Source organism: Arvicanthis niloticus, chromosome 3 (assembly GCF_011762505.2).
Source record: "Arvicanthis niloticus isolate mArvNil1 chromosome 3, mArvNil1.pat.X, whole genome shotgun sequence".
NCBI classification, from domain to species: Eukaryota; Metazoa; Chordata; class Mammalia; order Rodentia; family Muridae; genus Arvicanthis; species Arvicanthis niloticus.
In genome coordinates this window covers 61,593,976-61,609,639 of record NC_047660.1, presented here as the reverse complement: position 1 = coordinate 61,609,639, position 15,664 = coordinate 61,593,976, and the positions used below count along the sequence as shown (strand labels likewise).

The 15,664-nt window shown below is 41.5% G+C and overlaps 1 protein-coding gene across 6 annotated transcripts in view; it reads left to right on the top strand.

Moving 5' to 3' along the window:
- The window catches only part of Ift88 (intraflagellar transport 88), an 85,466-nt gene that overhangs the window by 31,654 nt on the left and 38,148 nt on the right, over nt 1-15,664 (top strand). For 5 of the 6 annotated variants that reach the window (XR_013109344.1, XM_034497925.2, XM_076930938.1 and 2 more), the window contains exons 15-17: nt 9,335-9,434; nt 12,904-12,990; nt 14,589-14,775. Coding sequence is in view for 5 of the 6 variants with exons in the window: in XM_034497925.2 (XP_034353816.1) it covers nt 9,335-9,434; nt 12,904-12,990; nt 14,589-14,775 (374 nt within the window). In the remaining variant the exon portion in view is untranslated. The remainder of the gene's footprint in view (nt 1-9,334; nt 9,435-12,903; nt 12,991-14,588; nt 14,776-15,664) is intronic. The other variant, XM_076930939.1, reaches the window with a different exon arrangement.

Sequence of the window (15,664 nt, the reverse complement as noted above, 5' to 3'; positions counted from 1 at the left end):
ATTTTCAGTATGCATTGGCATCTCAAAATTAATTTTAATACAGGAGAAGCAAGACAAATGAATGTGCCAGAGAGAGTGAGAACAATCAGGCAAAAACCAAAAGGTCCCTTCACCCATCTTGTTTAATGATGGCTGCCACTTAAAAGGTGTTCTCAAATAATCCAGTCAGGAAAATCTCTCCCAGTAGTACCTAGCAGCTTGGGCTTTAGTTCATTCCAGCTGAGTCAAAGTGACAACCAAGATTAGCCATTACAGTGGTCCAGTCTGGAACTCACTTGATCCTTCTACCTCAGCCTCCCAAGTGCTAGTATCACAGGCCTAGGGGACAATGTACCCAACTCCCATGTGTCATCTTACTCTTAACTTTTCAGATCATTCAAGGTAGACATTTAACCTAAGGATCCTTGCTTCAAGCCAAGGTGAATACTTTTGCTTGAATATATTTTGGTTGTGAAATGATAGCCACCCATTTAACAGAAAGATGGGTTTGTTTAAGAAATGTTGATAAACAGATACACATAGGAAAATGAGCATATCAGTATTGGAATCTATCTAAAAGGATACATGTCAGTCCATTTGTGGTATAGACCAACCTAATAAAGGAGGAATGTAGACAGAACACTTAGTCAACAGGTTCTGTCACTTGAGTTCCAAATGTAACCTCATATAGTTTTATATTGGCCTAACATTTTAAAATATAAAATATAAAATTTTCTTTAACCAAAGAGCATAGTGTCCTATTATATTTCTTTCTTAATTATTTATTATTATTATTATTTATTTATTTTTATTTTGGTTTTTTGAGACAGGGTTTCTCTGTGTAGCCCTGGCTGTCCTGGAACTCACTCAGTAGACCAGGCTGGCCTAGAACTCAGAAATCCACCTGCCTCTGCCTCCCAAGTGCTAGGATTAAAGGCGTGCACCACCACCGCCCGGCTATTATTTTATTTTTGGGGTGTTTTGCCAACATGTATGTATGTACACTGTGTGTGCCAGGTGCCCTAGGAGAGTCAGAAGAGGGCATCAGATCCCTTGAAGCTGGAGTTACAGAAGGGAGCTACCATGTAGATGTTGGAAATCAAACCCAGGTCCTCTGCAAAAACAGCCAGTACTTTTACCCAGAGCCATCTCTTTAGACCCTTATGTATTTTTTATCATAAAAGAATTTCTAAGATTTTATTTGTAACTTAAAATATGTCTTATTTTCCTTTTGTTATCCAGATAGGAACCCATTTCTTTATATGGGACCTGCCAATTAAAAAAAAAAAAAAAAAAAAAAAGATATCTCAGGCATGGTGGGTGGTACATGCCTGTAATCCCAGAATTTGGAAGTTGGAGATCAGGAGCAAGGACATGCTTAGCTGTATGACTGGCTTAACAAGTTTGTGGCCAGCCTGGGCTACATGAGAGCCTATTTCAAAAAGCCTTTTTTCCCCTCTTTTTTGGGGGAGAGGGACTAGATTTCAGATAACAAGAAAGTCAAGTACAAATTTGATTTTAGTAGCTTGAAAGATATCTTATATAATCTTTAAAATAATCATGTATAGGGATCAGAGGAAGAACTGAAGTCCTAAGTGACTGTGTATTGTTCATGTGGGCACATACTGAGGGCTCCAAGGCCTTAGACCTATGGGACAGTTGACATACTCTCTGATTGATAATAACCCATATGGGCCAGGCTGAAGGGAGTGGCAAAGCTTTCCTTGAGAATCAGTGATTGATCAGTGTGTGTGAAGACAAGCAACTGCAGTTTTCTTCTCTGATGCTTACTGCCTGAGACTGGTTACCCACAGAGACTTCCTACTGAGACATGCTGTACTGTACCTCATAAATGTGTGTCTGTCCTTTATTCATATCCTCACCACCCCTGTCAGAGTTCCAGCACTCAAGCCTTGCAGGATCTAGTAGTAATTGATAGGAACATATATATAAATAGGTGTGTATAGGTGAATATTTTATATGTATGGTATAATATACATACATGAGCTATATAGATACATACTTGCTTTATAGAGAGCATAGTAGATAATACTCTTTGGAGACAACTTTAGAGTTTTTGATTAAGATTAAAGACTGGTTTGGGCCTATGTCTTTGAACCTGCCATTTGCCCACCATCTTGGGGATTCCTCGCCCACCCCCCAACCCCCATTCAGGAGTTCCAGGAGGCTCTGATGCAGCCTCTGTTACCCTGTAAATATGATGTTATGAAGAGAACCATAGGGAGGACAGTGGGTATTCAGAAGCTAGAAATGGAGTTGCTTATCCTCTGAGGACATAGCTGCGGATATCAGCTGACAGGCGTGGCAGGACCTGGGTACTGCTCAGGACCCTCTGAGGGACGTGATGCTGGATGTCCACAGCAGCCTGGTGTCCTTGGGGCACTTCAGGTCACTTCCTGCCACAAGTTGGAGTGTGAATTTGGGCCACGGGATGTATCAGAAGTCTCAGTCTACAGCCTTCTAAAGAACTCGTAGGGTCCAGGAGGTGAGTGAGATGTATAAATCGTAAGAAGTTAAAGGAAGAATGTAGGTGAAGCTGTCTGCTAGTTTGAGAAGATGGTTTGTACAAGAATACTCAAGGAGGGTTCTACTGCTGTCTGAGGACAGTGACCAGATTTGAACACATGCAATGGGACCCTTTTCCTGTTTGACCCTGCTTGCATGCTGAAAGTGCCTACAGGGGGGGAAGGCTCTTCCTTGGCACGTGAGAGAGGTGGGATATCTGAAGACAGCTTTTATACACTTAATATAATAAAGAAATGGAACAAGAGACAGAGGGCAGGCGGGACTTGACACGGGCTGAGGAATGGGGGAGTGGAGACAGGCAGGACTCTGGAGTTTTCATGCAGAGAAACATTCTATGTGAGTCATGGTTATACTTCCCACCCTTGCTCTTTTCCTGCACGTCACCAGCTGCCGATGATTAAGCCACAGTCTTTTCAAGACATGACAGCTGTTCAGTGTTTGGAGAACTTTTAAGACTTGAAATTAAATAAAACATTTTAGTTAAGCTATTTGATATCTGTTCTGTTTATGTCATTTTAAACTGACATTTGTAAGAAAGATGCCAATCAAGCCTTCTGTTTAATTTAGCTTCTTGGAGAGTTGTTTGTATATTTAAAATTATTCAAAGACTACTTTCTGTTCATTCAAGCCAGTTCTTTCAAGCTCATTTCCACTTAAAAGGTTTTCAGTGGTAGCCATGGCTTGGTTTTCAGTCACTAGTTTTGCTGTCTAACATTTCAGCCCATTGAATCTGGGCTATGCCAATGCAGGAGGGAAAATCCCTACCAGCTCTACTGTGGCAGGGAAGTGATCCCTGTGAAGTAAGAAGGAAATTTTGGTTCAGTTCAACTTAGGTTGGATCGAACTTCAGGAGTCAGATGCTAGACAGTTTATTGTAAGCGCCTTTAAACATAGTACAATTTGGAAAAAAGTTTCCAGGCAACAATCATTCCAATTCTAGATGCACAATAAAGCTCAAAGAATGGTTACATAGAAACTCCTTTGCAAAATACATGTGACTATGAAGATGGGTTCTATAGCTTAAGGGTCTAGATCTGGTGTGGTCTCTGACCAAGAGAGCAAGTGACAGGTCAGCAGCCTGTAAAGTACGTGTGGACCTCTCCTCTAAGGATGGGTTCTATTAACTGAGAGCTAAAGATAAAGGTCTAGGCAGGGAGAGTGTGGGATAAATATTCTGGGGGATTTGGGTAAGGTCTGGCTCTACAGATAGCACAGGTCACCAGGTCAATAACAACATCCACTCTCAGTTTTCTGAGCAGAAAACAGGCATCTCATCCTTTAAGGAAATACCCTTGAGTGATTACAATTCCTAGTTCCTCTAGTGCTCTGTGAGCACAAAACCTTTGTGGCCCCAACATGCTGCTAGCTCAGCTTTCAAAAATTTACTGATACTATAGAGTTTATAAAGCCACAATTTTTTTGTTTTTGTTTTGTTTTTCTCAAAAAACAAACAAACAAACAAACAAAAAAAAAAAAAAAAAAAAAAAAAAAAAACAGGGTCATGAACTCCTCTCCCCCAGCTCCCATATTTCTGGGCTAATTTTCAGTTTGTGGCTTAGATTGTGACTTCCTCCAAAAAGTTAAGCTTAAGTTTATTGATGATAATTCAGTTTTTGCTTCCTTTTTTAAAGAGATTTTTTTTTCTAATTATTTATATATGTATGGGGAATGGGTGTGCTTGTGGTTGTCCCACCAAGGACATAAGAGGATGGTATCAGATCTCTTGGAGCTAGAGTTTCAAGCAATTGTAAGCCTCCTGATGTAGGTACTGGGAACTGAACTCTGGTCCTCTAGAAGATCAGTACATGTTCCCCCCTAACCATTGAGCTATCTCTCCAGCCTCTGGGGTTCTTTGTACCTTGTTACTGAGGCAGAGTCTCTCTTGTTTGCTGCTACTACACTCTAGCCCAGGCTAGGTGGGCCATGAGCTTCTAAAGAATTCTGACTCTGACCCTCATCTGCTTGTAGGAGTGGTAGGACTTCAGACACATGCCACTATGTCTGGCTTTTTTCATGGGTTCTGGGGATCCAAGTTCAAGTCGTGAGACTTGAGAAGTCTCACTTTGATCCACTGAGCCTTGCCTTTTGTTGCTTTCTGAAGCAGTATGGAGCCCTCCCAGTACTGGGGTTGCAGATATGCACCTACTTCTGGTTTGCTCCGGTGACTTGCTAAAGGTACAGACAGTATTTACTTTGATAGGAAGCACTAGCCTAGCATTGGAAGGAGGGGTGGGAGCATGGCTGAAGTGAGCCTTTCACCCTGCCTCCCATAAAGCTGAATGAAGGCTTTTAGGTGAGAAGTGAGCACTTGCATGTTGATAACTCCTCCCCCCAAAAGTCTTTTAGATACCTATATATCTTTTGTTACATTTGTCTTATTGTTGTTGTTTTGGTTGTAAACATTTGTTGTTGTTTTTCTAGCCAGGGTTTTTCTCAGTGTCTAGCTTTGGCTATCTTGGATCCTTGGCTGTCTGATGAGAAAGGCTCTACCGTATCCCCCAGAATGTTTTTACTTATCACACATCCCTTCCCCCAAATCTTGAGCATTGCTTTTAGGCCATAAAACTTGTCCTTACGAGTGGTGTCTCTTGTGCTTCATAACAGCCTAAGTGACTTCTACGGTATCTTAGGGCCAGGCCAATCCTGACTCCCACAGGCATTGTGTTTACCTCACTCCTTCTCCCTAAACCCTTATCCTGAGCACTGTTTCTAAGTCAACAAGAATGCAGCTTACTGATGAAGCCATGTGTTCTTCAGTGTGAGCATGTAATGTTTGATATAAACAGTAATATAAAATGTAAATGCTGTGGTATACTTACAGGACTGAGTTCATTGTCATCAGAAAACTTCTTTTTCCCAAAATTGGGTTATACTTAAATATGGCTAAAGTAAAATGATTTGGGCCAGACTCTGGAAGTCCTGGTCCAGTACCTATTACAATAAAATTGGGCTGAGCTGATTTGCTGATTTTCATTCTTGTCTCTTCATGGGTTGTTTTTTTCTGCCTGCCTCAAAGCCTGCAGGGAATCACTACACTTAACAAATTAGCTTCTTTTTTCATTAGTTTTTTTAAAAGTGTGTGTGTGTGTGTGTGTGTGTGTGTGTGTGTGTGTGTGTTGGGGGTGAGAGAGCCTGCAGGAGTCAGGAACAACCTTGGATGCTAGACCTCGCCGTCTAAACCTTGTTTGCAGCAGGGTCTGTCTTTTGTCCTCTCTACTGTTGGTGTCAGGTAGGCTGGGTCTCTAACTTCCACAGGTTCTCTTGTACCTTCCTCTCTGGTCTTCTCAGAGGAGTGCTGTGATTACAGATGCTCACACTGTCAATTTGGCTTTTACCTGGGTTCTATGTTTTTGTGCAAGCACTTTACTCACTCCCTTGCCTGCTTGTTGATTTTTGAGACAGAGTTTTGCTGTGTATCCTAGGCTGGCATCAAACTTGCAATCCTTCTGCCTCTCCCTCCATATCCATCTGAGCTTCTTTGCCTTACTAGACGTCTTAGTTAGGGTTCCATTGCTGTGAAGAGTCACCATGAACAAGGCAACTCTTATAAAGGCAAACATTTAATTGGGACTGGCTTACAGATTGAGAGGTTTAGTCCATTATCATCATGGCAGGAAGCATGGCAGCATCCAGGCAGATGAGATGCTGGAGAAGGAGCTAAAGTTCTGCATCTTGATCTGACTGCAGCCAGGAGAAACTGACTCTTCCACACTTAGTGGAGCTTCAAGGCCACCCCAGAGTGACATACTTCCTCCAACAAGACCCCACTTCCTAACAGTACCATTCCCACGGGCCAAGTGTAATCAACCCACCATACTAGCACATCTATTTCAATGCTCAAAAGTGATGTAGATATTTTTGTTTTGTTTCTAGTCTCAGAGGGCAAAGCTTTCAACAGTATGCTCACTTAGATGTATAATACAAATTGTACACAGACTGCTTCATTGGTAATACTACTTTAGAAAACCATGACTACATTGTCTCTAACCTCTTACATTTTGTATTATTTTGTCAGGTGTCTTAATATTGAAAAAATTTAACCCAACAAGAAATTATTATAAATTGTTTTCCAGTAGGAGTTTTAGAAATGAAATTAGTCTTTTTTTTATCATTTATGATTTTAATGTCATGCTTAGAAAGCCAGCAGCCACAACAAAAGCAAGTGTACTTGTTCATTGAGGCCAATGATAAGTCAAATTTTTTTAAAGTTTTTATTCAATAAGTTTCAGTTGAACTAAGTTGATAAATATATTAACAATAACAAAGCAATCTAAGTGATTATTACCCTGACATAAAGTAACACTTTATAAGGAACTATTTCCTCATTTAGTAGGAATGCCTAATTTATAAACTAGGGCTATGGAAATCTTCTTATATTAATATCTTGGTTGAGAACTAAAGAGTTAGTAAAGATAGAAGTGGGTATGGAGAATATTCTTAAGGAGAAGGAAGAATACTCTCTACGTTCCAGATATCTGAAGTTCTTCACACACAAACCTGTGTGCGCATGTATGTGTGAGTGCATGTGTGCATGTGTGGCACACACATACCAAATACTTAAACTGGAAGACCCCAGATTCCTCCAGTTACACACCCCTTTGCTAAGGACCCTTCCAGATTGCACGCACATTCTTTTTATTTATTTATATGTGAATGTGTCTGTGGGTATTGTGGTGTGCAGTGAGGTCAGAGGACAGCTTTCTGGAGTTCGTTCCATTTTTCTTCCTTTAGGTTGGATGTGGAGATCCAACTCAAGTGGTCCAGCTTGTGCAGCAAGTGCTTTAATCACTGAGCCCTCTTACTGAGCCTTCATCACATTCTTCCTCTGTGTCCTTCATAATGTTCTTTATGATAAACTTGTGCAATTCTGTGTGCTGTGACAGCAAGGAATGGGACCTGGAGCCCACAAGAGCCTCTCCTCTGAGGCAGCATCAGGATGCAGTGCGAACCTCAACCCACCCTCATAACAGGGATCCAAAGTGTAGGGCAGTCCTGTGCTCGTTAAGACAGTGACAGAATTGGGTTAAATTATGCAACAGCTAGGTTTTGTGCTGAGAGAAACAGAAACTTGTTTTATGTAGAAGAAGCCTGGACATTCTGTGTTGAAAGTTTGGGTAGAAAACTTTTCACCTCAACATTTGTGCCTCTTATTGTTCCTTGTATCTATTCGGTTCCACATGCTTTTTCTAAAACTCAGGATTGTATTATAGGCCAGCTCCTTCTGTTCTCTCACATGGTCTTTATGCACTGTTAATTCAGACTTCAGCCCCAAGCATAGCCTCTCTCTTTTAGCCCGTGTTAACATATACTTACACGTCCCTTCATGAGTCGCACATCTGAGGTGATGGGACCACTAGTTAACTCACTGTCTAAGCCAGAAGGCTAAACTTATCTCCATGTCCTTTATTTCAGTGACCACCCATCAATTCTGGTTCCTTTCTCTCAGAATGACCTGTCTCCTCTTTCTACCTATATAGGTGTAAACCTCATTTTGTTCAGGACTCGTCCATTCTGTCTACCTGTCTTCTGACTTCCATGACTATCAGTGCAAATTGGTACATTTGGTTCCATCTTAAAGCCTTGTCTGGGACTTTGAGAGTGTTGCATGCATTCTTTGTCTCGTCACAGAAGCTCCAAATGATGTACCTCCTGCTGCCTCCCAGGCCACCTTTCTTTCCACTTCTGCATGCTTTCTGTTTCATACGGCAGTTGGATCTCCTGAAGAGGTCAGCTTGCTGGCCTTCCACATCTTTAGGATATTGTTGATTCATCCTGGGAGACCTTTCTTTTTCTCAAGTCATTCAGACTTGTCCTTCACACTGAGCTACAGTAGCTGTGGAGTCCCCTTTCTGAGCTGTGTCTCTTACCTGTCTTGAACTCGTTTGTAAGAGAGCTTGGTTTGCTTCTTTCCTCACAGGTGAGGGACAGTGTTATATGTACTCTTGCAGCCCCTGTACCAAAACATAATGTCTGACATGTAATAGACATTTCATTAATATTTGCTGTATATACCTGTGTTTCCAGATTATTCTTTTGGAACTCAAATTTCATGAGCCATGTCTTCAGAAAGCAACAGATAGACATTCAGTGAGGTATAGTGCAAGGGGGCCTCAAGTCCTCTGTTGAAGAAAGGGATTCTATGTTTCTAATTATGGTTTGGGCTAGTGATCCACACCCTCAGTGCCACATATTATTTTGTTTTATTCACTGAAGCAGGTTTCATGAGATACCATGACCATGTAATGCTGTCTTGTTTTTTTATCATTGTTTCTAAAATTGGTATGTGTGGTGGTTTGAATAAGAATGGCCTCATAAGCTCATCTGTTGAATGTTCAGTCACCATGGAGTTGCACTACTTGAAGAGCTAGAAGGGTTAGGATGTGTAGCCTTGTTAGAGGAAGTGTGTCACTGGCAATGGGCTTTGAGGTCTTAAAAGCCCATGCCATGCTCAGGCTTGCTCTTACTGCCCAGGGATCAGGATCAGCTGCTTCTTCAGCGCTATGCCTGCCATGCATGCTGCCATGCTCCCCCAGGTGATGATAATGGACTAAGCCTCTGAAACTGTAATGAAACCCCCAATTAAATGCTTTTTCTTGTAAGAGTTTTATGGTCATCATGGAGAATGATAGAGGATGGCAGCTGACATTGACCTCTGATCTCCATATGTGCATGAATACACACATGTGTGAACCCAACAGAAGGATACACCGTGCGGGCACACACACACACACACACACACACACACACACACACAGTGAGAGAACTGAAATAAAAGTGAGTACCGCTTTTTGTCTCACCTTTCTTATAGGTGTGTGGAAGTAGTGAAAGCCTCTCAGTACGTGGAGCTGGCCAACGATCTGGAGATTAACAAAGCAATTACATACTTGAGACAAAAGGACTTTAACCAAGTAAGTGCTACAGCATTCTGCATATTAGTCCAAGCAGTGAATACAGGGAAACTTTTTCCTAGAATGCTCTAGAGTGCTCTACCCCTGAGCTCCACCCCACCCATAAGTCTGACAGGCCTTTACATGTTGGTTCTGTTTATTAAAGTGTAAATACTTTCCATAGATAGCATATTGTTAAATTACAAAACCTTATGCTTATCCAGGCCTGAAATTTCCGACTATTTGCAGTGTTAAGTCCTGTAGAAGCCGGTGTGTGCAGGGAACCCAAATAATAGTCTGATGCGCTTCCATTCTGTCCTCTGTGGAACAGCTTTCCTTGAGGCTGTTTCAGATGTTTCTTATGACAATGGGCTCCCCATGCTAGACATGAGCTTAGAACCTGGGATCCCTCACTAGCAAGCTACTACCTGTTGTCTTGAAGATGGGATGGAGCACTGTAAGCCTTTCAGTACTCGCTCAAGGAGAGCAGAGCTGAGACAAAGCAGAAATTGGCAAAGTTTTAAGAAAGAGAGGATACCAAAGTAGAGCAAGCAGAATGCACTTGTTTCCTAGTTTATAAAACGGATGGCTAGTGTCCTGTGTACCCAAAATGTCAAACTCCATTTGACTCAGACAGCAAGACCCAGGGAAAGCCAGAGCATCTTCCCCACACTCTGTCCAAGCCAGTGCTTTCTCTTTTCTTCCTAATGAAGAACCTTTTTTTTCTGTCTGGAGACAACAGAAAGGAGTAGCTGCTCTCCAGAGAGTGGGGAGAACACCTTTTACTCAGAATACGAGAACAGAGTGAAGTGACCCTTGTCCATGTACTAATAAAATGATTGATATGTTACAGTACCAAGAAGCAGGTGATTGCATATGTTAATTCTCCATACTTAAAGTTTACGTCTTTCAGTATTTACAGAGCACTAAAACCTTCCAGAGACTCCTGATATCTGTTCTGTCATTTTACCACCACACCATTACCCATTAAAACGCCACTGTCAGGGCTTAGGGAGATGGCTCAGAGGCTAGGAGCATATATTTCTTTGGCAGAGGTTCTGAGTTTGGTTCCCTGTACCCACATCGGGTTGCTCACAACTGCCCATAAATCCTTCTCCAGGGAATCTGACACTTCTCTGGATTCCTTTGTGACCTGTACTCACTCACATGCACATAGCTACTCAAAGACATACACATACACACATTTAGAAAACTTATAAAAGCAAATCTTTTTTTAAAATGCCATGCTCAGCCTCAGTGGCTCATGCCTGTAATCCCACCACTGGGGTGGGGGTGGGGAGCGCGGGTGGAGGCAAGAGAATCAGAAATCCAAGGTCTCTTCAGCTACTGGTGAGTTTTGGGTTAGCCTGAGTGCCCTGAGATCCTTTATCAAACAAACAGCCATTGCGAGTTCTGTTGCAGTAGAATCATGTGATGGGAGACAGACAGATCGATTGGTCTCTGTTTTCTGTCTGGAGTGATCTTGGGACCTGAAAAAGAATTTATGAGTATGAAGGAGTATACTGTTATAGATGACACAGTGGAGAAAGTTTTATTTATCTACTTTCTCTTGGCATTTTATTTTTAAATTTTATTTTACTTTTAGAAAAAGTTAATAGTTCATTGTTGCCATAGTTCATGTTTTATAACTGTTCATCCAAAACTAAGCACTCTTGGTACTGGAGCGATGGCTCATCAGTTAAGAGATTAGCTGTTCTTCCAAAGGTTCTGGGTTTGATTCCCACACCCACATGGCAGCTCACAAGCATATGTAACTTCAACTCCATTGGATCTGATGCCCTCTTTTGGCCTCCATGGGCACCAGGCTCATAAGTGATACACAGACATACATGCAGACAAAGCACTAATACATGTAAAATAATAAAATAAAAAAATTTAAAGTAAGCCCTCAGCTTTTTCTGTTACGATTACTGCAGATTTTATCATCTCCTGCTCAGTTTCCTCCTCTCATTCAGAATGTCTTTGTTGGTTGTGGTCATTTGTTTGTTTGCCTCTTGGTGGTTGTGTGTGTGTGTGTGTGTGTGTGTGTGTGTGTTTATTTTGTCTTTGAGACAGAGTCTTTCTCTGAAACCCAAGCTGGCCTCTCACTTCCTGTTATCCTCCTTCTTTAGCTTGAAAAGACAAGAAGATATGATGTTTGGATGTTTCCTATCCAGTGTTAGACTAGTCTAGAAATGTCTGACAGGTTTTTAAGGCCATGAAAACCCTTCACAAGAGTACTAGCATACTCATATGGGAACCAACACTGTAAAATTTAGTTGTTTAGTTTATTTTGTGGTGCTAGGCATCACACTAAGACCTTTATTCGTTCTAGATCGGCACTGTGCCTCTGACCCACACCACTAACCTGGGAATCTGGATTTAAAAACTCCTATTCTTAACTAAACCTGAATCAGCTGGCTGGCTGGTACTTCCTTGGAATCAAGCACTGCATGGCAAGTCCTTCTGGTTAGTTGTAGCAGGTGTAGCTGATGGTAGTAGTGAAATGAGGAAGGAGTTTTGCTTGGACACAAGTGCTTGCTATAAATAGGAGATTTCAAGATGCAAAGCCTAAGTGTATAATTTTAAAAGGAGGGAAATAAAGCCCACTCTCTCTTTCACCTTCTCCTTCTCATATCAAAGTCATTTCTAAGCTGGATCTCCATGCACTGTTCATGTAAGGTGCCTGACTGTTCTGAATGCCAGTTTGGATGGCATTATATCAGACCTGGAAGGTGGCTAAACGTGTACTTTGATTTCTCAGGATTGAAGATGAAGTTATATTTATCTACTTTAGATAATATTTTGGTAATATTCCCAGAATTGTTGTCTATTATTGATTTGGGTTCAGCCATCCATTTTACCTCACATCTGTAGAAGGTCCAGCCCTGTGGTTGCCTCTTTTGTGTTCTTTTTAAAGAACATCTTTCTTAAAATATATTCATCCTTTAGCTGTACTTTACTCAGAATGCTTTGTGGGGTCTTGGTCCTCAAGCTCTCCAGTGCCTTCCAAGTTGTTTATAATGTTTTATATAAATTTTCTGGTTGTTTGCTATTGGAAAATGATCCATAGATTGGTGTGTAATAGCTACAACCAGAAGCCCCAGCATATTCTGTCAGGAGGAAATTGGACTGTGTCAGGTAAAAGGTGTGAGGGCGAATAGGAAACTGCTTCTCTGACTCACAGGGTCCAGTGTCCGCAGCTGGCCTTTTCCTGCCATCTCTCCTTTCTCCAGCTGTGTCTAATCCTCTGTTAAATCTATCTACATGCTCTTAAATTCAGTTCTCATTTCTTGGTATGGAGTGTCTGCCTTTTCTGTTTAGTGAGTTCTTATCGTAAATGAAGTTCTCCTCTTGCCAACTGTCTTCTTGAATTTACTGCTGCTCCCTCCTGTGCCTCTGTCTTCCAGTCCACACAGACCCTTCCCGGCTGCACCCATTGGATACTACTGTATGGCAGTGGTAGTAACTTCAGACAATCTGTTTCTAGGCTGTAGACACATTGAAAATGTTTGAGAAGAAGGACAGTAGAGTGAAAAGTGCAGCTGCGACCAACCTCTCGTTCCTTTATTATCTGGTAGGTTTTGGCTTTTCCAACTAAGAGTTGTTCATATGATAGCTTTTTGCATTACTAAATCTACCTAAGAAAAGGCCTCCACAGAAGACTGGTGCAGACTGTAAGCAGACTGAGGTGTTACCAAGGACCTGACTGACAGTGCTGAAGGGGCTGAGTTTTCAGACACGAGTAAGAAGACTGTCTCTAAAGAAATGAGGGGAGACTGGTAGTGAGGAAAGCACAGAGAATTATGGACTGACAGCTGCAAGCTGAACTAGAGACCTTCGACCCATCGTGTTAGTGACAAAGAAAGCACTATCTCAGGTTAAGTGACTTAGAGTTGAAGAGCACCATCCAGAACACGAATTCATTGAGTGCCTACTAGATGCCAATCACTGGGACTCTGAAAGCAGGTGGGCGCCACGTATGCCAGTTGCCTTCCAACTACAGACTTGATTTGCCCTTTACTCAGCCTCAGATAGCAGCTCCTTCCCACCTCTGCAGGTTCCACTGAGTCCCCACCACCCCACCCCCCTCTCACGTCCCCTGCAGCCCTCACAGCAGCCCTCTTCTGAGTTCTGTTTGTTGTCCTTAAGACAACAGTATACACTTTAGGTTTTTCGAAGCTGCATTCTACTTCATAGTACCAATTTCTGTATAAGTTGTAGTTTAGAGTGCACACAAAGACTGACACATAGATGTTCACAGCAGCATTATTCATAACAACCACAAGGTGAATGTAAGCAGCCTGAGGATTCACCAGCAACAAGGGATAAGCCAGATGTGGTATATCCATCCATTGGATGTTAGTCAGCCATTAAAAGCAACAGATTGTTAATACATGGTACCTTACAAACACACCAAGTAGAAGTGGCCATACACAAAGATCCTACTTAACATCCAGTGTCCAGGATAGGAGGGAAATAGAAAGAATATAGATTTCCAGAAACTGGGAGAAGAGAAAGAAGAGCATCGCTGCTAATGGATACAGGATTTCTGTGGAGAGGAAGAAGAGTATCCAGGAAGGAGGCAATAATGGTAACTGCCCAATGCTGGGGAGTGTTTGCCACTGATTTGGGCATTTTAAAGGGGTTCTCAGTTTCACTGAACTGACCTAACACAGATGGCCATGCCACAGTGAAATAAGGGGTCCACAGGCCTCATGTGAATGATGACAAGATCCTTATCAAACTTCTGGCTGACGGAGAAAGAGAAGGCAATACATAGGCATAAGTGCAGGCGCCTAGTGGGTGACATAGCAAGGTGCAAAGCAGGGGACAGCGGAGGCCCTTCCAGCTATTTCAGTGCTTCAGGTGGGAAGGCAGTGCACAGCAAATGAGGACACGGGTTTGGGCGTTGAACATGGAACCACCTACATAGAAATGCTGTTGTTATCAAACCATGAGACTAGGAAAGCCAGCCATGAGAAACTTGGCTGTTTGAACTTGACAACTGCACATAGCCTAGGTAAACCAAGATATTTAAAGTATTTGCTTCATTCATCATCGTTTATCATCTCAGAAAGTCATCATTTATAATCTCAGAAAATCATTTCAGTAATCTCTGAACATTCTGAAGAGACTTGAAGAAATTTTGTCTATCTTTTATACTTCCTTTAGGAAAACGAATTTGCCCAAGCCAGCAGCTATGCAGATTTAGCTGTGAACTCAGATAGATATAACCCGTCGGCTCTCACTAATAAAGGGAATACGGTTTTTGCAAATGGTGATTATGAGAAGGCAGCTGAGTTCTATAAAGAGGCCCTAAGAAATGATTCTTCTTGTACAGAAGCACTTTATAATATTGGTAAGTTCAGCATGGCAAATTGCATTAAGAAAGTGTCAGCCTTTTTTTAAAAAAATAACAGAGTATTCTAAATGGAGTTGATAATTCAAAGGCCATGCTATGTAAATCTGGGTTAGTGTTATGTTGCTCTCCAAGAAGACTTTTCTAATATCTTTATCTATCACAGTTAGAAGACTATGTCTCCAATTTTCTGATGATATGGGATGATGTTTTTAAACTTTTCCCAAATAGGTAGAAGGGAAAAAAAACCCATCTTTCTTTTTAATTATTTAAAAAAAAATGTCAAATATATCAAGTATTTAATGCCACAGTTTGACACATTTTAAGATTTTGCCAAATATGCCACAGAATTTTTGTTATTTTTTTTCTATTTTATGCGTGTGGGTGTTTTGCTTGCATGGCTGTCTGTGCAACACATGTGTAGTTGGAACATACAGAGGCCAGAACAGGGCATCAGATCCCCTGGAACTGGAATTGCAGATGTTTGTGACCCACCATGTGGGTACTAGGAACCAAGCCTGGGTCCTCTGGAAGAGCAGCCATGCTCCTAACTGCTGAGCCACTCCTCCAGCCTCTCAGATTTTATTTGTATTATTTGTACTATTAAAAGTTATGAAGGAATCCCCAGCTCATTCCCCTCCTGCCCTTCAGAGGATACCAGATATGGGCACTATTTCTCCCAAGGTGTTCCAAACAAATACATGTCTTTAATACTGAACTCGTTTCTTTAGTTACTGATGTTTCTTTTAAATTATGCTTCTCTCTGCATGTATTGTTGCTTTATTATGAATTTTATTTGTGGTTTTTGCTTTTTTCTTGTCTTTTTTATGTTGTTACTTTTCTTTGGATGTCTGGTCTTATAAACTATTTCCTGGTGTTTAGCAATTTG